The following is a 23605-nucleotide window of genomic DNA, read 5'->3' as shown; positions in this document are numbered from 1 at the left end:
CATCATTTACGATAGTGGATATGTTAAGATTGTTGTTGTGTAGACAACACCAACAATTGTGCGACAATTTATCGCACTTGACTATTTTGGCCCAAGAACCTTACCCCGTTTTTTAAGATAATTCATAAAAGTTCATAAAAGGCCGTAATTTGAAAAATTTTTGCTGGCTAACATAGGATATTTGAGCCATAGTCTTGCTCGATTGTAGTCCGTTAATTTATTTTTACACAAGAAATTTAACATTTTTTGTTTTGTTATTCTATATCTTAAGGCATATTCAAGTATAGAAAAATATTACGAGTCGAAGGTGGTTAGGTTTAAAAGCAAGTATATTTGATAAGTTAAAAGCACCTTATGCCAGCATTAGTTACTTTAAATAGAATTTTCCTTTTCAAGATGAACATGATACCTGTACCTCCCTTAATAATATCAGCTTCATAATAAATGCCATTCCTTGTACAATGAACAATAGACATATAATGAGTGTGAGTGTTAAGACTAATAAGGTATGGTTTAAGCTTAGATGAGATATATAGGACTTAGGCGTCATCGATAGAGATTTCGAAATTATTATCACTGAGCCTAAATGAAGATAGATAGCCTTATAATTGAAAGTCATTGATGAGAAAGAATTGGTAAAGGCATTCGTTTGGTAATCAATGCATTTTTAGATTTCATTAAGTTAAACGATATATAGTTGGAATCGTGAAGTAAAGTGTGGCTTTCTAGGAAATCAAGAGTTAAAAACATTTTACCGATAATGATTATTACATATTACAGCCGATGTAGCTAGCATAACTAAATGGAAGTTCTTGACATGAAGACATGAAGCGAATAAAATAGAATCGAAAAGATTGCCGGGTAGAACACGAAGAAGAAAGAAATCTTCTTTTTTTTTTTTTTTTCATATAAGATGGTATCCAAGCGATTAGCGTTCGTTTTAAAAAAAATAGCTGGTCATAACTTATTATTCTCTCAAATAGCTAAATAAATAATATCTGTTTGACATCAACTGCTAATGCAAATGCTACGAACGTTTAATAGTAAAATTTCCGTAAAAAGATTATGCGAGAGAAAACAAAAAATTTATAAGATTTACAGTTAATTTGGTCTGTTTTCCTTTCTTCCTTCAGATAGGTGCCTTGTCTCCTCCATTCACCAATAGTACAGGAATACAGAGGCACCTAAGCACTTTATAAATGTTGCACGCAATTTATTGCTATGAAGAAAAGACATCCACACTATGCAATGCAAGTCCACAACCTGAAATGAAGTGAAATTATTCCTCAACTATATTTATTTAAGTAGCATCTGCCTTCTGGCAGATCATCGTTATTATAAAAGAAGGAGAAAATTGAAATGTGATTGTCAAGCAAAGTCGGCTATTGTCGAGCTTCTATGCCGTTTCGCTTAATACATATTTTTCGCTTATATTCGTCACCTTTGGCATTGTATAAACGTGTACGATTTCGAAAAAACGGTACTAAGTAATCCAAACTTAGTGCAGATAGTGAACTTACAATTAGTTAATTAACTCGCTATAGTCGCCCAATTTTCATCATAAAAGAAAAAATAAAAATTCGATCTTTTTGCCGTTAAAAGAATTTTTTCTCAAACGTTGTTATCAACGGGTCGAACAAAAAATGCATTAACGGACATCAGACAGAGAGATAAGTTGAAAACTTACTGAAAACTTCTATCCAAATGGTTTGATTATGTTGAGAACAATTTGGTACCGTAGACGCCCCACAAGCTAAGCTATTATTGATTTCAGTATCAAAAAAAAAAAATTTATATCGAGAAAATAACATCGTTTAGCTCTTACATACGCAATTGTCGCTCAATCTGTATTTACGGCCTGGATAGCAGGCATTCAAGATTTTTCCAAAAGCGAATATGATTTGGTTGCTTACGTCCCTTATAACATTGTTGTATGTTATAACATGTCTAAGCAAGTTTTTCAGGCAACGAATCTTGAACAAATATTGTTAAAGTGTGTCACAGTTTAAAAGAAAAATAAAGTGAAAAAATAAGAGAAAATACTTAAAAAGATTATATGCGGCTGTAGCCGAATTTTGCATACCCATCATCGTTCACTTGATCATTCCTATATCAATTTTACACCACCGCAGCGTGGTTTGCTTTGTGATTTTCGCGCACAAAAATGCTCTTTTCACATTGTAGCTTAGTGGTGAGTATGAGGGAGAAAACATTAAGAACTAAATCAATAAATTTTGATTTTATAACAATCAGTAGGCGTGTTCAAATTTTTTATTTTTTTTTAACAATTTGTAACATTCTATATTGTTAATCTTGTGGGTAATATGTAAAAACAAAAAAAAAAAAACTTTAGTTAGGCGTGGCCGATTTTTAATATTAACATGAAAAGCGAAATTTTTCGTAAAATATATTTTAATAATTTGATCTTTTAGAATTCCTGACTATTAAGAAGCCAAAAATGTTTTCAATTTACGCTTTAGTCAAGGCCTGACCTGTTTGGTACATTTTCAATACCCACGTGCGTGCGAGAAGTTTGAAATCTGAAATCTACCTTTGCACTTTTGCGACCAAGAGAATGTCAATGAAACAGTGACGCGCAGCCGAACAACGATTTACAATTTGACGCTGATATAAACCATTATTATATAAGGCCTGTGCGCCTACTTTTTCGTTTGTTGCAAACTTTGCGAAAACATTAATATAACTTCATCCGTCGGTGGCGAGTATGAAAATACAAATTCTATCTACGTATAAGATTTTAAGAGATGACTACTTCGAAAAGATAAAACGAAAGAAAAAAACGAAAGTCAAAAAAGTCAAAGAAGTGAAATATTTGGTTCATACAGAAATGACAAACAAAAAAAAAAGTCTTGTACGGAGGAGCCCACATCTCAGCTTCTTAAACTGATAAAGATCGTGGTGGTGGTGTTGTTGCCGTTGCTGCCGTCATTGATTATGTTTTGTATCACTTTTGCAACTAATTTAAGCAAAGGCATGCTTGCATAAAGACATGAGGGCAAACAAACGCTTACACACGTACCTATCTATCTATCTATATACTAATACTAAGTTTCTGTTGCCTTGTAATGTAATAATGAACGGAACCTTTTACGGTTGCTCATCTTCTTTTACGTTTTAAAGAGTAGCTTTTCTAACGTGAATGACGTCGACAAGCATTAAATGCCAGACGAGTATATCTCAAATGAAACGTAGCAACAATGAAATGCAATGTAATGCAATGGAATGTACAGATGTGTGTAATATGTATGTACATGTATGAGTAGTGGTGTTTAAGTAAAAATTTTATATAGAAAGTTAGTCAGTTATATATGGATTTCATTTAAAGCATTTACATTGAATTTGTAACACCACACTTCCCTTACAACAACTGAACTGTTTCCGTACTTCCGCTGGATAAATAAGCATTTATTCGTATATGGAAAGTTTGCGAAAAAAAAAAAGGTAAGCATGCCGCTTGCAAGCAAGCAAGCATTCTACACAATTTCAATAAAAAACCCTTTTCACCCATTTATCCAGCCAAAGGAACCGCCGCCGCATGCTTACTATAAAATTCAAAGAGTATTTGTACAATAGTTTCGAGCTTTTTAAACTTTAAACGAATTTCAAATATAGTGTATTTTAGTGTTTTTTGCTTATTCTCCTTATACATGCACATACATATACGTTTATGTATAACAATTTCCCGTTCCTTTGCGCTCACGTGTTATTATGGGAAGTTGATGTTTCTTAGCTGTTTCCTTTAGACAAAAAATTTGTAAAAACCGACCAAGAATATGTTCAACTCTGGCAACCAACCGCCATCTGATATTTTGTATCAATGCTTTACCATCAGAACCCGTAGCCAACGCGAAAGAAATCGTTTTAACTTATCTATTCATCTACACATAACCATCAAATGTAACTGCTTTTGACAGCAATATTGTCTATTACAAAATTTTTATATGTCGCAATAGCAAAAAATAGGAGCGCAAGCTAGAGCAAATGTTTATAACAAAAGAGATGACATTAGGGTTAAGAAAATAGAAAAATTTTCGTTTGACCTTTATGTCTATAGTTAAATGTGTCATAAATAGTAAAGAAGAGGTTTTATGCATTTATGCGCAAAAATTTTTATAAAAAAAAAAAAAAAAAAAAAAAAAAAAATCTTATATAGTTTGCTTTTGGCGAACAACTAAAACTATTCAAAGTTTATGTCAATTCTGGGTTAAATGATTTTTACAGACATCGTTAAATGATTTTTGAAGCGAATAAAAGTCATCAGTGTACAATCTATAATAGTTGTATAGGTAGAGAGTCCTAGTTAAAGTTATCTGCTAACTGCATACATTTTTGACCCAAAAATTGATTTCCCTTAAATCGTTATATTTTTGTACTGGATTTCAGGATTGTGCAAGAAATGCTTAATTGTTAGCAATTGCTTGTTGAACATGTAAGGTCATGTATGCTGGGAATGCTTTCATTGATTTCGTCGAATTGTTTCACTGCATTTAATCCATTAAATGCTTAATTTCGATTTATAAACGCGTTTTTTTTTTTTTTTTTTTTTTTTTTTTTTTGTTTTTCTTTTTACTTATAAGCGATAAACTTTTTATAAAGTAAAACATTGATTTTCTGCTTGATTTCAGCTAGAGTTACGTAAATACCCGAAATCATCCTCAGTGTTAACGCACTGAAGTTTGATTTACATAAGCAATGCATTTGAATGAAACGTTTATTCAAAATATTTCGATTTTTGATTTTAAGATAAACGAGAAGTTATTGACTCAAATAAAAGCTGAAAACAATTTTCCAACTCAAATACTTACAATGATATCAATGAATTCAAAGAAATTATGATTTTCGCACTCTCGTTGACTCTAATAATGTAAAAATAAAATTTACGCATCGACTTTTCATGTTTTAGTCAATATCCCAAGTAAATTAACTGTCACAGCACGGATTATATATTATCTGATGATTATATGTTCTCGTGAATTCTAATAGATGGGCTTCACGTATCTACGAGCTACGAGGTACGAGGTACGAGGTACAAGCTACGAGCTACGAGCTAATCCTTCGAATACCTCATTGGAAATGAACTAAAACTAAATAATCGCAATTAATTTTCAATTCGAATTTTATATAGCAGGCGGTTGCTTAACGACGCCTATAATGGCTGTGCCAACTTGAAAAGTAGTCATCGGTTATTTACGCATACTTTTTAATTGACCAAGTTTGTCTAGTTCTACTTTCAAGTGCACCATCGAAATTGCTGTGAAATGGATGAAAAGCATATCTGTTACATTTGCACTACACTCAAACAATTTTTTGTCCAATTAACATATTTTGTGTCAGGACTGGTTCGTGAATATGCATACATATCCATGCTCTCGATGAGGTTGAGTCGTTACTCACGTATTTTTCATTCTCACTTAATTCTTAAGAATCTTCAGAGCAGTCACCCGCCTACCTATATAGTATATCTATTATATATATATAAATTATATCGGCGATTCAGAATATCACTCAGAGCTTTTTAAGAAAATTGTATAAGCAATCATTCAGACATAATAATGATTTATGATTATTTTAATAGAAAATATTTGAATTTGTTTTTGTTATCACTTCTGTTTGTTTTGCGTTTGTATTCTATTCTATTTGTTGCAAAAGCAAATTGTGTAACTTGAATTTTCCTTTGTTAAGGGAAATTGAAATAAAAAAAAAAAAAAAGAAAGGATTAAAAGTATTCTGAAGCACACAAATCTTGGTTCGTTGACCAGCTTTAGAAAACCATTCAACTGCGAAGGGTATTAAATAGTCGCACATTGTTATTACCTTTATACTTTCTTTATAATCATTATTAACAGTGTCTCTGAATAGCTTTTGTAACTAACTCTTTTTGTTTTTCTTGCCTTCCTCTTTTTTCTTTTTTTTTTTCTGTTAAACTTATAATTGTTTCTGTTCTTGTTGTTATTGCAATACATGTAGTATGCAGAGAATACAAAATTATTATTATTATTTTTTTTTTTAAAGCTACAGCTCTCCTGTTTCTGAATACAAATCTTGCTATTATTGTTTTTCTATTCGTAATATTCATATAAGTTGCGGGTGACAGTTAACCACCCGCCATCGCCATTCTCAATAATTGTGTATCGACGTTGTCTGGCCTGGTTTTTTTTGTTTTTTTCTCTTCTTCGTTTCTGTGCAGCGTGCTTCATTTATATTTAATTAAAAAATCAATACTTGACATATTGTTATTCGTTTTATATACATACATATATATATATATATATATATATATATATATATATATAGTAAGTCTTATAATTTTTAGTTTCTTCTTTTTCAAAATATTTGCTATTGCTCTTGTTACATCGTTTTGTATGTATCTGCATACATATCAGATCGGTCTATCCAACTAAGGGATATGCTATTGTCACGATGGCCAGCAATACACTTGCTATTAAATATCCAATACCATCTCGCTTATAGTAGTAATAATAATAATAATAATAATAATAATAATAAAAACGATATCAATCACTTTTCATTTCTATTTTCCCATATTTATTCATTTGCATTGATTTTTTTAAATATTAATGGTTAAATTTCGTCATTTACTGTGACGCCTACTAGGCTTGTTTGTCGAAAACATTTCCATTAATTTATGTAAAGCGAAAATGTTTTGATGTCTTTTGATTTCCTTTCATTTATTTTATCTTGGTTTACGATGTTGTTCAGCCGTTCGTTCATGATTTTTGGTAGAGCTACCAATAGTATGCGCCGCTCATAATTCTTATAAAACCGTTTGACTTTGTAAGCACGATAGGTTTGTCTCCTTATGTTGTGGACATGGTCTATCTCTCCCAAGAATCTTTCCTTTTTATCTGAATTCGTTGATCATTGTAGCGTAAAAAAATTCCTTTTAAGTTTAGAACATTAAGCCGTTATGATAAACTAGCGTCTTTGTGTCCTTCCTCTCGAGGATTGCCCAGCATCATGCTTTTCATAAAATAGTATCGAAATTGATGCATAATTTTTGCCGCATGCTGTGATACCATGTCATCGTAGACTTGATTCTGCGAGAGACAGTTGCCTTAACACTGCCTGATTTCAATCTTATTTTAATCTATGTAGGATCAAGGCTACAGTGTTCAATATAATAATTCTATTCGAAATTGTGGTCTACGTATACACCTAAGAATTTGTGTGTATCGACAATGTCTACAGTTTCATAGTTAGATGTGACAAAAGGATTTTTGCGAGGGTGCAGTTGTCCGTGTGATGTCTGTTCACGTATATGTGTCTTCAAGTTCCAGGTTACATTTTTTAGAGACATTTTGCTGAAATTTGGCAAACTAACTTGTTTTGACCGAAGGACGCACGCTATTGAAAATGGTTCAGATCGGTTCACTTTTTAAACCACTCCCCATATAATGTTCAATTTTGAAAAGTTGTTTTATGAAAAGAAATGTAGAATTTTCAAAATTTCCCAAGAAAAGCGGTTAAGTAATAGTATTTCGTCGTTCGAAATTGATATAAAAACTTTAGACTGGCTCAGGCAATTTTTTGAACTCCCCTCTCATATAACGAAACTTGATGTTCGTAGGGCAAAAAAAAGTCTAATTTTCAATATTTTATGATGAAAATTAGATTATCGTAGTAATTTAAGATATAAATTAATTGTACCAAATTTGGAATATCCATGCCTATTTTTTGGACCCTGTTCTATATAACGAGTTTTGCGAAAATTGACTCTTTATAGAGTCTTCATATCTAAACTGAGGCGGCTTAATGTGCATTAATTTGCATTTCTCTGCATTGGTTACGAGTTCTTTATCGTGATCCCAGTTGATCGTTATATTAATATTTAATTGGGCTTATATAACATAATATAAGCAGCTTAAAAATCATTTCCATATGGAATGTACGCAATTAGACCTAGCTTCGACTTCTGAGGCACATCACATCAATATGGAAGCAATATACGGATTAAGATAACTTTCTAACCATTACGAAGATTTTTTTACATCTCTTAGGTCTCGAGTAGTTTGATATCCGAGAGCGCGTCTAAAATCATTTTCAAATTTATAAACACTACTAAACAGATTTTGCCTGAGTAGTTAGTCGTTTATTATCTCGTAATTAACATTATTTATTATAATTATTAATTAATTATTAATTCATTATATATTATTAATTATAATTATACCTATTAATTTTTCATTAATTATAATTAATAATTAATTAATTATTATTATTAATTATTAATTAAATTTACCCCTTTGACCACTCTGAAAATCAATTTGACATTCGTTTACAATTGTTTATGAAGCAAGTGGTCTTTTCTGCCGTTGCGTCTTCCATAATTTCAATCACGTACGAGATCTATGTTTTTATAATCCATATATTTACAAATATATTTATAAATGTAAGTTCATCTTGCGATATTCGGTATAAAAAAAAACGAAAAAAAACCAAGCAAACATCGTTGCCTTGGATTTGGGTTATGTGATGATGTTAAGGAATCAGATCAGGTATTAACGCACCCATACCTAATTGCATTAAACCATACTCATACGGAAGTCAATATAAATGAAATTATCTCAATTATAAAACAGATCATCAAAGTCCAAGATAAGCTATTTGGAAGAAATCAGGCCTAATCGTAAACGTTGTTGGAAAGTGCAGATTTTAGATAAGGATTTTTATACTATACACAGGAATGTATGCGACACTTAACTAAATAGCAAACGTATAATGGTTTCGCAACGGTACGGTACATAGTCGTGAGATGGGTTATCCATAGATAAGTCCGCAATAAGAGAAGGAATATGTATATACAATATTGGACAGACATTTGACATAGAGCAGACCATGAACGAGCAGCGTATCTGTAACAGACGAGCACTAGGCATGTAATAATTTTTTTGATCTATTTTAAGTTAATTTTTTCTTTGTGTGGCCTCTGGAGTGGGTGTGCTTAACAAAAACCTTACCTTCATGATAACAGAACTTTTTTTACAACTTTCTTCACTTGCGAAGACGAAAAATTTTTAATTTCTTCCTTTTTTAAGTTTGTGTTTCATTTTAATGCCGATTGGCTACAACATTTGTAGTAAATGTGAGACATGAGTTTCTTAGAAGCAATGCTTTTTTTTTCGAGCATCTTAACTGACGTCGTCGCTTTCACATCGCTGCGTGTTCTTGCAACGGCCGCATGGGCCGTTTGGTCTTAATCTCTTCATGGAAAATTTTTTCATTTTCATCACGCTGCATGGACACTTATCGATTATTAATCCGGTATCTAGATAACGAGAATGAATTAATTCATTAAGAGCTTATAAATAAGTCTTTATGTATTTTTTTTTTTTTTTTTTTTTTTGTATGCAAAAACAAGGGTTATAAACTTAATTTCATTTTGTTAGTTTATTACGCAGCAGCCGTGAGTAGCTTACCTCCCGTTGAAGATGTTTGCGGTCCGCCTGTTAGAACTGAGGAGGTTTGGGCTTCTACGGTGCGCTGCTCGGGCGATGGCTGTGAAAATCCCGGTGGGGCGGGTGTTCGAGACTCTTGCGTCTCTGCATTTGATAATTTAAAATGTCGGTCTTCCTCTTGATCCATTCTTTTATTTGTTGGTTTTAGTTCCGTAAAATTTTGAAAAATATAAGGAAACAGAGACACAATTATTTTAATGATTTTGCAAATTTATAAAGAAGACATAATTGAAGTTTAACCGACAACTACCTATTATGTGATGGATGATGAACGATCTTAAAGTTTTTCTAGTTTTTTAATGCACTTTTTTAAAATACCGGTACGTTGAATAAGATTCGTTTTACAAACAATTTATTCCAGGATAAACAATTCTTTACAAGCGAAAAAGAGTGTTTTTTGACAGTCTGCTGCGAAGCGAGAAAACTTAATGCAATAATAATATGTTCGAAGAGGTTATTCAACATGTATTTATTAATAAGTTAATTAAAAAAGGAAAAAAAAAAAAACAACTAAGAAAGTTAATTCGTCGGAGTCGAATCTCGCATACCCATCACTATTCGCATTCTACTTGCCAAGTTCTTTTATTTGATTACCCATATAGTTAGTATTATTAAGAAAAAGCTAATCGTGTTGTCTTATCAAATTCATTTTAAAATTAGCCCATTTTTAAGCAGATAATATATCTTCATTTAAGGAATGTTCAAACTAGTTTTAAACATTCAGTTTCGCTTGCAACCTTGAGTGGGCATGGTGTCATTTTTGCACGTAAGGAGTAGAGTGCTTTGTAAAGTAAATGTGGCAAATTTCAGTCTTCTAACTTTTATAATTTCCGAGAAACAAGCAAAAATCTAAAAAATGTTGTTAAAAAAAAAAAAAAGGAGATACGTTCAGTTTACGCTCCATTGCGCGCTTCCGCTCCAACTGATTTGGCCCATATTCAATGCCAACTTGCGCGAAGAAACTTGCAATATTTCAACTAAATTTGGAGTCGATATCTTCATTTTTGCAACCAACCAACCAACACCACACATCATAGAGACATACGGACGGACGGACAGACATGGCCAAATCAATTCAGAAATTCACGCTGATCAAAATTGTATATATATATATATATCTTGGAAGCTTCCTTTTGGGTGTTAAATACATTACGGAAAAAAAGCAAAGCGAGTATACCCTCATCTTACAGTGGTGGGTATAATAAAGTTCATTAAAAAAAAATTGTTGCTTCTGTTGCCTCTCTGTTTTTGGTCGAAAGTTTTCATTCAACTACTTGCCAATCACATGCAAATCAATGTATTTTTAAAATTAATCCCGTGGTTTACTAAGTCATTTTCTTAAATTCATATTTACATCAGTTACACTAACCGACCGTATAGCCCCCATCACATCTCCGGGGTGTTTACTACTTGTCAAATATATATATACATATATATATATATATATATATAATACTTAACTAAATGCTTAATAACCGCCACGAATATTATTATACCATTACCTTCCGTTCCATTGAAAAGACAAAAAAAAAAAAAAAAATGAAAATAAGTGAAACTACGCCAAACAAATTTAATTAAATTAATTTTAGAGTTTAGAATGACGTCACTATTCATTCAAATTCACCTTAAGCATAACATAATCGGTAATGGCACTTTTTTTTTGATTGTTCAATTGCGTCTGATATTAAAATATCTTGGAACTGATTTCAATCAACAGGAGAGTCCACAACTTTCAATGCGTTTGCCTTATTAGATGGCTTTCTTGAACTTTTGTGATATTAATTGTATCGATGTATATTACATTGCGTGCGAAAGGTGACAGCTCAGAGTGTATTAAAAGAAAAAAAAATTATAACATTTGTTAACATGTTCGCGGACGGTAAAAATTTCAGTGAGATGCAAAAATAGCATGCAATATATTTTAAAACTATTTGCGATATCCGAAATCTAATTAAAAATACTTCGTAGGTCTAGCCATAATATAATTGCATATATATATATATATATGTAACGAATGCGATAACATCCACGAATGTAAAATTACAATTTTTTAACAAATAATTATGAATATGTTAAAGTTATATATATAAAATAAAATATACATAATCGACTTTAAATCTTGAATGCTATAGAATTCATGACGTTTTGAATCAGAATGAAAATTAATGCTATAGCATTCACGTCCGCGAATTTATGAACTTACTCAAGAGCAATATCGTTTCGAACCCTAATTCTCAAAAAAAAAAAAAAAAATCGCTTATTATTTATATTATGTTATATATCGTAAATAGTTTGTTCGTTTCCGCTTCTTCAGTATTGAACTGAAGACGCGTCACTCGATTTAAATAAGCCGATGAAATTTTTCAACATATTTTGGAAAACCAGCAGTAAACTATGACCAAAAAATAACTTTAAAGCATATGCTTAAGTTTGGGTGTTTGAGTAGCGTATTTAATTGTGAAAAATGTTTAGGAACGAATTTCTATCCATTTTTGAAGAGACTGGTAGCAAGTGATGAGATATGATTTGCATACGAAAATAATGTGTTAACAAATTTTGACGGCGCATAACTTGGTTTGTGGTTGTAATGAGCCGCTTCGAGCTGGCCTCGTTATTGAATACATTCTCTCTACAATCAGCAACTAATGCAGTTAAAATGCCTAAGTAAAATGAAGCATGCAATGTTCATCAATAGCAAACACAAACATCGTCTTCCATCATGAAAATTCCAAGTTGCACAGATTTTAAGAAGAAATTAAGAGAGAGTTCAGATGAAGCATTTTGATTATGTTGGATAATTGATCAAAGACTAAACTTGTCTTCTCTATACTTTTCGTCTCTTTTATTGATCCGAAAATAAAATATACATTTCTTGCTAGGTGCAGTAAATGTTCGCTGTTGGGACTGAGCTTAGCTTTCATATATCTATCTCGTTGTTATATATTCTTCGTGTAGCTTATTTCTCCTCTCCTTTTTAGAAACTTCTTACATTATTATTATTTATTTAGGACGCTTGCGTATTTATACACTACAACACTGTTGGTACAAGTATATTCAGTTTGTGCGGACGCAAGCAACATTAACGAGGACTTTACTGTAGGCCTATCTACATATTATTATTATTATTATTATTATTATTAATTTCGCCAGAGAAATAAATTCTAAGACTAAACTCTTAAAAGCACTAGCATCTAAGGCTATCGGCTTTTATTAAAAACTCTACCGTACTTGCGATTCGAACCCACGACCATTGACTTGCTAGTCGAGATTCCTCGCCTTCGGCTACTCTGGCGGATTACATCTTATTATACCTTTCTATTTAGAACGAGAGTTTCTGAATAAATTTAAGAATGCCTCTCCGTCTATTCATCAGCGTTTTGTTTGTCTGCTGTCGTTCAATCGGTTTTTGGGTACAAAACATTAATTTCACATATATATATATATATATATATTTACTACGCTAAGTTTGGAATACAAAGGTCCTCTTTTTGCGCTTCTCCTCACAGTTTTATACAGTAAGACAAGTTATAATTTTTCATATATTTTATGGTTCAGATACATTATTATACATAATTGTATTAGATGATGTTATGTAGGGTACTTCATAATCTTTCTTATTCGGTTATAACGTTTTAACTTGTTTTTATATCATTTTTATTATGTTCTTCATTCAATTTAGAGTTAATGCATTTGTATCGCTTTACCTTGTAGGCTGTATCGTCTTATATAGTTCAACTTAATGAACCCATTTATCGGACTAAGCCGTATGAGTTGTTCCTGTTCTTCTATTGTTGATAGTATAAAAAGTGAACCAGAAAATAATTTGAATAATTAAATTCTTTTAACTTTTGTCCTGCATAACAATGTATGCAAATTGAAATATATTGCATGTAATAAAGTAAACGGCTTAATTATATTTGCATAAACAAGCCGCATCAGGTAAATTATTAATTTTATGACATTTTTTTTTTTTTTTTAAAGGTTTAGCGAAAACAACCTTTTAATATTGTCAAAAGAATCGGGCTATTAGAAGCGGTGTACTAGTAAAATTGTAAAATGGAAATATGAAATACACAACAAGAGAACATTTAATATGTTTTATAAGGACATTTATTTAATTTTTTGTTTTTTTTTGTTTTTTATTTTGTTTGGTTTTCCTCTTGTCTTTCATGTCAGCACAAGCGGATAAGAAATAAATAACGCACACATTTGCCTTTGATGAGCGATATTGCAAATGAATATATAACAATTGCGCAGGCTTTATACTCGGTCGGTACTGAAATGAAGTGATGTAGTGAGTAGTATCTGCATTCTCCGTGTAATGCATTGAAGTGCGCATCAAATAGATTAGAATATTTATATAGCGTCTCCTAAAAGAGGCACTCCATATTCACTTGAACGTTTTGAGGTCATGTTATAATATTTACTTCAAATTTATTTTCACGTCTCAACCTGTCAAACTGTACAACTTAATTATGGAGAAACGTATACAATGTTCAACAATGTTTCTAAATTGTCAATATATGAATCGTCGTGAATTTCACAAAAAGTCTTTCGAAAAGCTTTGAATTGGTAGTTTCCGCGAAAGCGAAGAAAACATAGGGTAATAATGAAATTTATGATATCGTTAGTCTCTGGGCCGTCCAGCTTTCCTTGAAATTGCGTCTGTAAAAAAATCACATTAATTTAAGAACTTAAGCCGGACATCAATCGTTCTTCAATAATATAGACATGACGAAGATTGTCTCGCAAAGTTCTCACTAACGAAGAAGCGCTCTTTACGCCTATTGGCTTTGTTAATAATAAGCAAAATTGCTTGGTTTAATCAGGAAAGCAAGAAAGATTTTCAAAAGTCAGTTGTTGTTGCGATACGCTATTTACACGTGTAGCCCTCATTTTTTCATCCAATTTGGCAATTAATGATGGCAACTACCCTTTTATGCTATCTATTATCTATCTATTTATCTATCTATGTTATTTAGTTGCAATTAAAAGCCACAATGGACAAAACCATAAAGTTATAAAAAGCAAGATATCTGTTAATCAAAAGGGCCACATAATGTCATTTTGTATTCAAAGAAAAAAAAAGAAGAAGTTATTCACGTCCGTCCGCTAAAAATTAATATAGAATCTTGATATTTGACATATATCTTGTTAATCTTAAATTAAATAAAAACTTTAACATTTTATGTCCAGTTTCTTCTTAATAATTCAAAAGTTCACGATTTTTATATAACACACTGATTTTTGCCGTCTAAGACACATAGAAAAATCGAGGTATTTCTTGTGCGAAGAAATACGCGGATCAGCCAACAAATTTGCGGTGATATAGCCACATCGATCCAGTTACCTAATGGCTATCGAAATAGAAGCAGAGAGCTTTGCCGGCTTTTTATCGTATTTACTTAAGACGATAAACTGATTAAATTCTATTAAATTTTTAAAGAAATGTAACCTTTCTTGCTCCATTGAGGAGTTTCGGTTTTTAGACAAAACATATTTTAATTTAGACAAATTAGAGCCGCTTTAATTAACTTTATTTGAATTTCGTGTTGGAAACTTTGATTGATTCATATATCAAATGATTTCGAAAGGGTTCATTCAATTCTTCAAGAAACTACTTTACGAATTTAATCTATTCTTAAATCGCGTTTTAATCGCTCTTCGAATAAAAACGAAAATATTCAATAAAGTCAATGTTGAATATTTGAAATGATTTTATCGGAAACATGATTAGTTTGTAAAATGGAGAATATTTTTAGGCTCCTTATTTTTCTATTATTTTGGGCAACAAAGCACCGAGAAATTTTTTTCTAAATATAAACTTAAAAGTGTCTTTGAATGTTTAACTATATTGTGTGGGATAATTGAAGATATTTATAATTAATTTTCGTGTGCTCTACATGCTGTAAGAAAAAAAAAAGAAGAAAACTGAACGCTAGCCTATTAAAGAACTATTAAAGCAATCAATAAAGTTTTATAGGTTTAATATCTGCGTATTTCAAGATTCCACACTGGATGATAAATTATTGTTATTCAATTGAACTGAATTTGAAAATTATTTTTGTTTTGCATTTTTACAATAAATGTATTACCATTAATAAGCGGAAAGAAATATTTTCTAGTTTAAGCGAAATTTCTTCCATGGATAAGTGATTTAATAAAAGTTTTTTGTACATCTATTTTAAAGAGCATTTAGCTGTTAGTGAAGTTATTGAAATATTGCTTTGATCTAGATGCCTTTCGGACATCAGAATGTTCAAGGGGAAAAACATATTTTGTCTTGTCGGCAAAACCTTCGGAAGAACCTAAAGAAACAATTAAAATCATATTTAATTTTGAAAGTTTTTATCTACGCAAAAGGGCAAAAACGAATACCATTTCAATAAAGGGGGAAAATATCCTTTAGCAGCTTCAGTCGAAAAGAGTACCAAGAGTACCAAATTTATGATTAAATTTATTCTTTCAAATAAACCATAAAGGGACTTAACTAAGTTTATTCCATTGTTAATAACTACAGAATACAGATATTTATAGAATTCCTAACGCATATGTCTACGAAGTAAAAATATCCGCAAATGTAACATTTACCGCCATTGCTAGATAGGGGAGTTTTACTAATTAGGTGAGCTTTTTGAGTGATTAATTTCTGATAAATATCGCTAACAGTGTATACAGTTAGTTTTATATATGTCCAAAATTTCAACATTTATTCAATATCGCAACGTTGAATGTTATATAATTCTATTGTTGAACGAAAAAAGGCAAAATATTTTGAATTGATGAAATTGCAATACACACACTATTTTCGACCTCTGCCAGTCATTCGGTCTAACGGAAATTCTTATAAAAAGTTGAACGAATTATCTTTAATTATGAATTATCAATAGTCTCTCTAATCTCTACGAGCAGATCGATTCGATTGAAGTATGCGTATGAAATTTGTAATGTTACATATTAGTGATGATGTGCGTGAATATTGAATCTTATTGCCACGCTTGGGTCCCGAAAAAAGTCTAACAACAACGGCCAAGTCCATAATTTTTATTAAGTTATTTTATTTACTTACGGTGTAGTTAATACTTATGCCATGTGATCCCAAAAAGGCTCTTTAAAAACTTCATATATAGCCTAATATACAAAATAGTAACGGGTATTAAATAATTGAAGGCATCTCGCAAATTTGGTTACGGCGTCTTTTTCTTTTTTTTTTTTTTGGAGGAAAAATTACTGAAATTTATTGTTTTTAATAAACTATCGCCAACGAATGTCATGATAAAGATGGCTGAGGGAAAAAGAAAAATACATAAAATATTTAAGGTCAAATGAAGTCGTTCAGGGGTGCCAAGTTTCTTCATCTTTACAAAATTCTTTTAACGTATGGGAAACTTCTTAATAAATCATTAATTCACTATTGCAGCCAGTTTGTCTAAAGTACAAGTGAAGCATTTCAAAGTCACAACGATGGCAATGCGTGCTCAAGGCCATAGGTTGTATTGTAGAACTATTGTCTATCTCAAAAACTCCGAAACCACCTTGCGTCTGCTTAATGGTGACAATTGCTCTTGTTCTAATAAACTGTGGTATTAGTAGTAGTAATTTTTGAGCAGATCAGGACTAGTTTCAAGTTCGATTTGAGAACTAGGAAAATATACCTTTGTGTATGCATTGTTATCACCTTAGCAATTTTAAAAGTTGCTTAGTAGTTAATTTCTCGCTGGACCTATTGGAAGAAGTTACGAAATCAAATTACGACAAATTGAAAAACTTCCAAATTGATATGATAAATGGAAGAAATGGAAATTTGTCGGTCACGAAGAGGATGACGCGAAAACCTTTATCATCCGTCGGCTAGTGTATTTGTAGATCCATTTTATATAAGCATGTTTAGAAAGCCGAGACAGCTATGCAAACGTAAATAAATGTAGAAAAATCTCTTCAAGATTCGGATCTGACCCGCCTATTATATATGCCTATTGCGAAAGCTGACTACAACGAAAATAGAAGGCTGTGAATCGATGGAAGAATTCGTGAATATTAGTATGGCAACAATTGGCATAATAACTGATGATAATAGGGATCGACATCTTTGGGACGAATATCTAATCTGCTGACCATGGGCCAGATGATCCTGGCACGGAATAAACAGCAATCGAGAAGCAAGCATTTTACTCTAGTGGGGAAGCCATACATTCGAAGAGACGGCAATCTAGAACAATCAGAAGAAGTGGAACAAACTTAGGTGTGGTTAGGTAGGTCACGATACCTGGAAACTCTATAGGACATATCAATAAAAGAGTCTAATTGGAAAAAAGAGATATGTTGTTGAATATGCTATATCCATATTTATACTTATTTATCATTAGTTACTGTCGATTTCAAGCTTTGTGAATTGTGGTCACATCACAATCATCGTCGATGCCAAGGGACGCAAAGTTACCATATCTAAGAACGACGTTATACTATAAAATATGAATATAAATGGTTTAGGCAAGTTGAACAAAGTTGAACAAAGCACACTGAAAATAGTAAGCAATGAAGAATTTCGATTACAACATATGACATTTTAAGCTTAAACGTCGTCGTGTTCCATATATGAAAAATGTAGATACGATTCCATAAAGTGAAAATGTTTGTGAAGTTTGCTTCAAACGAAAAATAAATCATTTATCATTTAAATGCAAAGACTGTGAAGATAAAGATCTACAATTTGTGGAATACTCTTGTGATTCAAAAACATACCGATTTTTGAATATATGAACATAAGTCGAAGTGCCGTTTTTCACCTATCTTCCCTATCAAGTTAAGATGTTTAAAAAACTGTCTTGATAACTAAGGAACAAGACGAAATTTTCTGTTCATATGATGAACTAATTTCGTTCAATAAAGCTGAAGAAGCAAACCCAATAATAGTTCCAAGAACTGCGCGAAAGTTCCTATAGGACAAATGGATGTTTTCAATGTTTTTTTTTTTTTTTTGTTTATAAAATGAGGCAATATAAAAAAGGACGTTTGGGTGTTTTAAACTCAGCTGCAGGAGTTAAATGAGTCAAGGCATGTCTGTTAATAATTGCGTTTATTGTTGACATCGGATTTTATTTTGTGCGTGAAAATTCCACGAATTAGCAAACCCTAATAGCTGTGAGTGCATCATAGGCGATATTTGCTGTACATCGAAAGCTGTGATGCAAACTTTTGCCAATCGCTGATGATGACATCAAAGAGATTGAAAAAGAATCCATGCCTTATAAGCCTATTGCAAGTTGCTTATATAAATCGCCCGGATATAATTCATACAAGAGAGTATCTGCATAAACTCAACAAGGAACGTGGAAGGACTCATTGCGTTGCTGTAAACAGAGCAGTTCCTTACATAGAAAGTACACTTAATTTTGAATGGATGTTTTTTCAAGATGCACACCGCTCAACAAATGAATTTGCAAATGCTGATTAGACTAATTGGACTCTTAATAGCAGACATTTTACAACTGGCTTTGTTCTAATTCTCTTTCCCATAAACGTTAGAAGAGGTAACTATTTAATTAAAAGCGGCATCTAGCATCAACAAATAAACATAAGAATTTAATGTTAACCAGCAATCTAAACTATTAAGGCCCAGATACAGAACTTTTTGTTAACGATGGACCTTTTTTACATCATCTGTTGTTGACTCGTTGAACTTACAAGAAGAAGAAGATGAAACATTAATTAACATTAGCGAAGACACAATGATTCTAAAATATTTTCACTCGATACTCTACGCTTACTCTACGTGCTATGATGTATATAATCTTGCCCAGCATGCATGAAACACCCATATAAATACGCTGGTACAAACAAACATACTTATTAGAATTAGGATAGCTTCTTTATAAACATTATAATTACCCATCCGTTTAACAATTAGTCAATGAGCATTGGCAAGTTAGCAAACGGGAAACCGAACGACAAGCCGCCTACATAAAGAGGTCATTAATATAACAGAAATGATTTAAGCATTTCTCAAACCAAATTAAAGGCAAATTATTGCAAATTAAGTTGCTTGCAATGTGACTTCAGCTTCACATACGTATATACATATCTGTGGGCGTGAATTGACACGTATCTAGTGACAAACTCGTCTATGAATATTCAAAACAACAAATTGATATGAAGTCAATTCTCATGGGTAACCGCGCATGTACATATAACAGCATAGGCATAAGGATGAAAAAAAGAAAAAAAAAAAAAACAAATAAAAAAAGAACAGGATAATATATATATACATATATATATATATCAGAATATTTCGTCACTTACCGCGACTCCAATGCAGAAATGCAAACTCTGAGAAGAAAAATGTGACAAATTTATACCAAGAAACGGAAAGTGGCGGAGACGAACACAAAATGCGATAATTTCATCCGAATATCATATCCTCACAGATACCAGCGAAGCTAAAATGAGATATTTTAGGTAATCATACATTAAGCTCTGAAAGTAACCAAAAAGACATTGGAAAAAATTATTTCTTTACGGCACAAGACATGGGCGAAAAGCACTGTAGAGTAACAAGCATGCAACAAGTAACAGTGTTCACCAGGACGTTGAAGAAAAAATTTATATATGCATATTACGTTCGTACTTGGGTGTAGACGTTGCCCACACATAATTGACACACTCATCCTAAAAATATAATTGTTTTTTTTTTGCAGCGTAGTCACAAATACCAACTTAATGCAACGATAAATTATTTTCAGTCATTCTTTAGTTCAAATAATAGTTATATTATAATAATAATAGTAAGAGGAAACGGAAAACCTCCGCAATATCTTTTAAATTTTTCCAAAAGCATTCATTAATATTTCGGTTACATTGGGCAGACAAATTTTATACGTTGCTTTAAAAGCTACTGTCAGTAAAAAGTGTTCAGTTAATTATCAAAATTAGGATGTAAATCAAAAAATAATTTAAGAAAATGTGCTTATAAAGGTTACGTGATTTGTATTTTTTCTTTCTTAATTTTAAATATTTGTTAATTTTTAAATAAATAAATAAATAAATAAATAAATAAAATCTTTTTTAATTTTGTAGCCTGAGTTGTAATGCGCCTTGGGGGTGGTGTACCATACGACGGCGACCCCCCGACAATGAGCGCTGCTGGCAACGACTATGCCGAATTATGTGATCTTGGACCTACGCGATGGAGCTCGCGTGGCTACTATCATGTACCACCACCCGCGCACAGTTCATCTTTGCATCCTAGCATACTGCAGCAGACCTCCACACATTCATCCTCTAGTGTGCCGACCGGCGGTTCGGCTGGTCTTACGGCTCATCATTTGCGTGCAACAACTAGCAGTTACGAAGCTGAAGATATTGCGGCCGCTACCTATGGCATGACAACACCACCGCCAGGTGTAAGTGGTTTAACAAATAGTTACGCTGTTAATTCACGTATCGGCAACAGTACCAACTCGTTACGAGCGGGTCGCTCTGGTTTATATTATTCACCACCTGGTACATCGTATACGATTATAGAACGACCGCATTCACCTCACTACTATTACAATTCGGCAGGCGTGGCAACAAAAGGAGGTTCATTACCAGGCCGTGGTTCTGCTTATCTATCGTCATCGCCCGCTAGTCATTTAGCCAATATGAGTGGCGCACTGCCTACCTCGACGGCAGCAAGATATGCGATATCCTCTGCCTCCGGTGTTAATGGTGGCAATAAAAAGCGACCTATATCACCAGAGCAGGTGTTACGTATGTTTGGTGCCACCCAATCGTCTTCAGTTCCTACCAGCAGTTACCATTATAGCAATGGCACACGTGACCGTACGGGGCGACGTAGTCCTGCCAGTAGTCCCCCTTCAACAACACATCAGGTACATTAAACACTAGAATCATACATTTTTATACTCACTGCCCTTCAAAAATTATTTTTCGCCATAATTTTTTCGTCATTTCGTCATTTGGGCCACCTTCGCCATCTATGGACACTTCGGCTCGTTAATATGCCAATTCGTCCCCTCCGTCCGTCTACATGTCTATATGTGTGTGTGTGTGTGTGTATTTATAACACAATTTCATTTTCTGAAAAATCGATCGATTTAATAGCGAAAATATTAGTTTGGGGAAAAAGAAATCCATTATTTTTATAAGAACTTCAGGACTTTATTTAACATGCTTCGGATTGTCCGATTTGGGTCAAATATGCACCGTTTTGTTGTACGATTTGTTGCCATTTTAAAGGTAACTTCAAAATGCCTCTCTCATAGAAGTCCTAGTCTCTATTTGCAAAAAACTCTAGTAGTCGATTTTCACAATCCTCCTTAGATTCCAATTTTTTATCATTAAAGAAATTTTGCAATGCAAGAAAAAGATGATAATCGCTTGGTGCCAAGTCCGGACTGTATGGCGGATGCATTAAAACTTCCCAACCAAGCTCCCGAAGTTTCTGGCGAATCACTGTAGATGTGTGTGGCCTAGCGTTGTCCTGGTGGAACACGATACCTCTCATGTTGGCCAATTCTGGCCGTTTCTGGTCAATCGCTATCTTCAAACGGTCCAGTTGTTGACAGTAGAGATCAGAATTTAGCGTTTGGCCATATGGAAGCAACTCATAATAAATAATTCCCTTACAGTCTCACCAAATGCATAGCAAAACCTTCCTGGCCGTTTGAGGTGCTTCACCGCTCTTTGACCACGATCGTTTTCGCACAGGGTTATCGTATGTGATCCATTTCTCATCTCCAGTCACCATCCGTTTAAGAAATGGGTCTATCTCATTCCGTTTGGCCAAGGCTTCGCAGATGGAAATTCGATCCATCATGTTTTTTTCTGTTAATTGGTGTGGCACCCAAACATCAAGCTTCTTTTTGAATCCAGCTTTGTGTAAATGGCTTAAAACTGTTTTATGGTCGATTTTTAGCTCCTGGGCGATGTTACGACTGCTAACATGCCGGTCAACTTCGATCATTTTTCCGATTTTATCGACATTTTCGACGACCGGCCTACCTGTGCGAGGTGCATCTTTAACATCAAAAATTCCTGAAAGGAATCTACGAAACCAAAATTGCACATAATTGGCTGTTACAGTATCGGAACCATAAACACTATTCACAATTTTAGCCGCCTGGCTTGCATTTTCGCCTTTGTCAAAGAAAAACTGTAAAATGTACCGAATTTTCTCTTTGTTCACTTCCATTTTTAACACGCTGTAACTCACAACTGAATGCACCAAACAAAAAACAGCAAAAGAATTTTTTTTTACTACGAAATGTACAGTATGTAAATGTACAGTATCGGAAATTGTTTGATCGATACCTAACGAGAAATCTATCAGTGCAGACATCTACCGAAAAAATAATGGATTTCTTTTTCCCCAAACTAATATTATTAATTGATGCAAAACTTGATAGTAGTCAAATATCTGAGCAATTCTGCATATGAATCGTGTATGCTTTTTTAATAAACAAATCTTATTTTACAAGTTGTTTGCTTTTTTATTCTGTTCTTGTTTAGATCTATCGCGATAGGGACAGAGATCGAAGCGTGCCCAATATACATGAGCTTTCTACGCGAACGGTAACTATGTCGCGTGATCAACACATTGATCATGGCTTCGGAATATGTGTCAAAGGAGGTAAAGACTCAGGTGAGTGCATAAAAATTTTTGTAACCAAAGCTCTATTATGCTTATATACGTAGTAATATTTCTGACCTAATTTAGAATTTATTCTTATCTTAATTCTAATTTGAATATTATCCAAGAAATAAAAAAGCCAAAAAAAAAAGTCATAAAATTTAAGCGTAGTTTTAAGAATGGTTTTTTAAATCCTTCTTTTCATTCTAAACGCTTGAGAACGCTTGAAAGCCTTCATCGTATTATGCATTTTATATGCCCTTGAATGTTGTTTCTGTACAAAATGAGGAAATGTATACAATTGTAACATGAAGAGTTTATTTCAAGTTCAATTGTTTGTTAATAACACTATAATTGAAAAGATGATTCATTCATATTCATTCACGAACACTTATGCACATACCCACATATACCTGCACGAATGTATTCTATTCAACATAAGATATTTTTGAAGCGTACATAATGACTCTTTTTTTTT

At 32.7% G+C, this 23605-nt stretch overlaps 2 protein-coding genes across 12 annotated transcripts in view; one reads left to right on the top strand and one right to left on the bottom strand.

Moving 5' to 3' along the window:
- LOC119631952 (whirlin) overlaps positions 1-23605 on the top strand; it is a 100059-nt gene that overhangs the window by 14030 nt on the left and 62424 nt on the right. For all 10 annotated transcript variants that reach the window (XM_038024589.1, XM_038024586.1, XM_038024588.1 and 7 more), the window contains exons 2-3: positions 20571-21367; positions 23007-23139. In XM_038024589.1, the coding sequence (XP_037880517.1) occupies positions 20582-21367; positions 23007-23139 (919 nt within the window). In that variant the 5' untranslated portion in view covers positions 20571-20581. The remainder of the gene's footprint in view (positions 1-20570; positions 21368-23006; positions 23140-23605) is intronic.
- LOC119631954 lies at positions 8869-16667 on the bottom strand. 2 transcript variants are annotated; one of them, XM_038024594.1, is made up of 3 exons: positions 16567-16667; positions 9459-9625; positions 8869-9307 (listed from the first exon to the last, which is right to left on the bottom strand). In XM_038024594.1, the coding sequence occupies exons 2-3, from the start codon at positions 9622-9624 to the stop codon at positions 9171-9173; spliced, it is 303 nt and encodes a 100-aa protein (XP_037880522.1). In that variant the 5' UTR covers position 9625; positions 16567-16667; the 3' UTR covers positions 8869-9170. The 2 variants fall into 2 exon arrangements, with proteins under 2 accessions (XP_037880522.1, XP_037880521.1); XM_038024593.1 differs by lacking the exon at positions 16567-16667 and having other exon boundaries at positions 9459-9955.

The sequence above is a fragment of the Glossina fuscipes genome, unplaced genomic scaffold, assembly GCF_014805625.2.
Source record: "Glossina fuscipes isolate IAEA_lab_2018 unplaced genomic scaffold, Yale_Gfus_2 1, whole genome shotgun sequence".
NCBI classification, from domain to species: domain Eukaryota; kingdom Metazoa; phylum Arthropoda; class Insecta; order Diptera; family Glossinidae; genus Glossina; species Glossina fuscipes.
This window is presented reverse-complemented; position numbering and strand designations above follow the sequence as displayed.

What these genes read in the sequence shown, in the direction of transcription:
- LOC119631954 (XM_038024594.1), bottom strand. Translation starts at nt 9,624, where the DNA reads ATGGATCAAGAGGAAGACCGACATTTTAAATTATCAAATGCAGAGACG. An exon ending in GCAAACATCTTCAACGGGAG is followed by an intron (nt 9,308 to 9,458) that starts GTAAGCTACTCA and finishes CTCGTTATCTAG; the next exon opens with ATACCGGATTAATAATCGAT.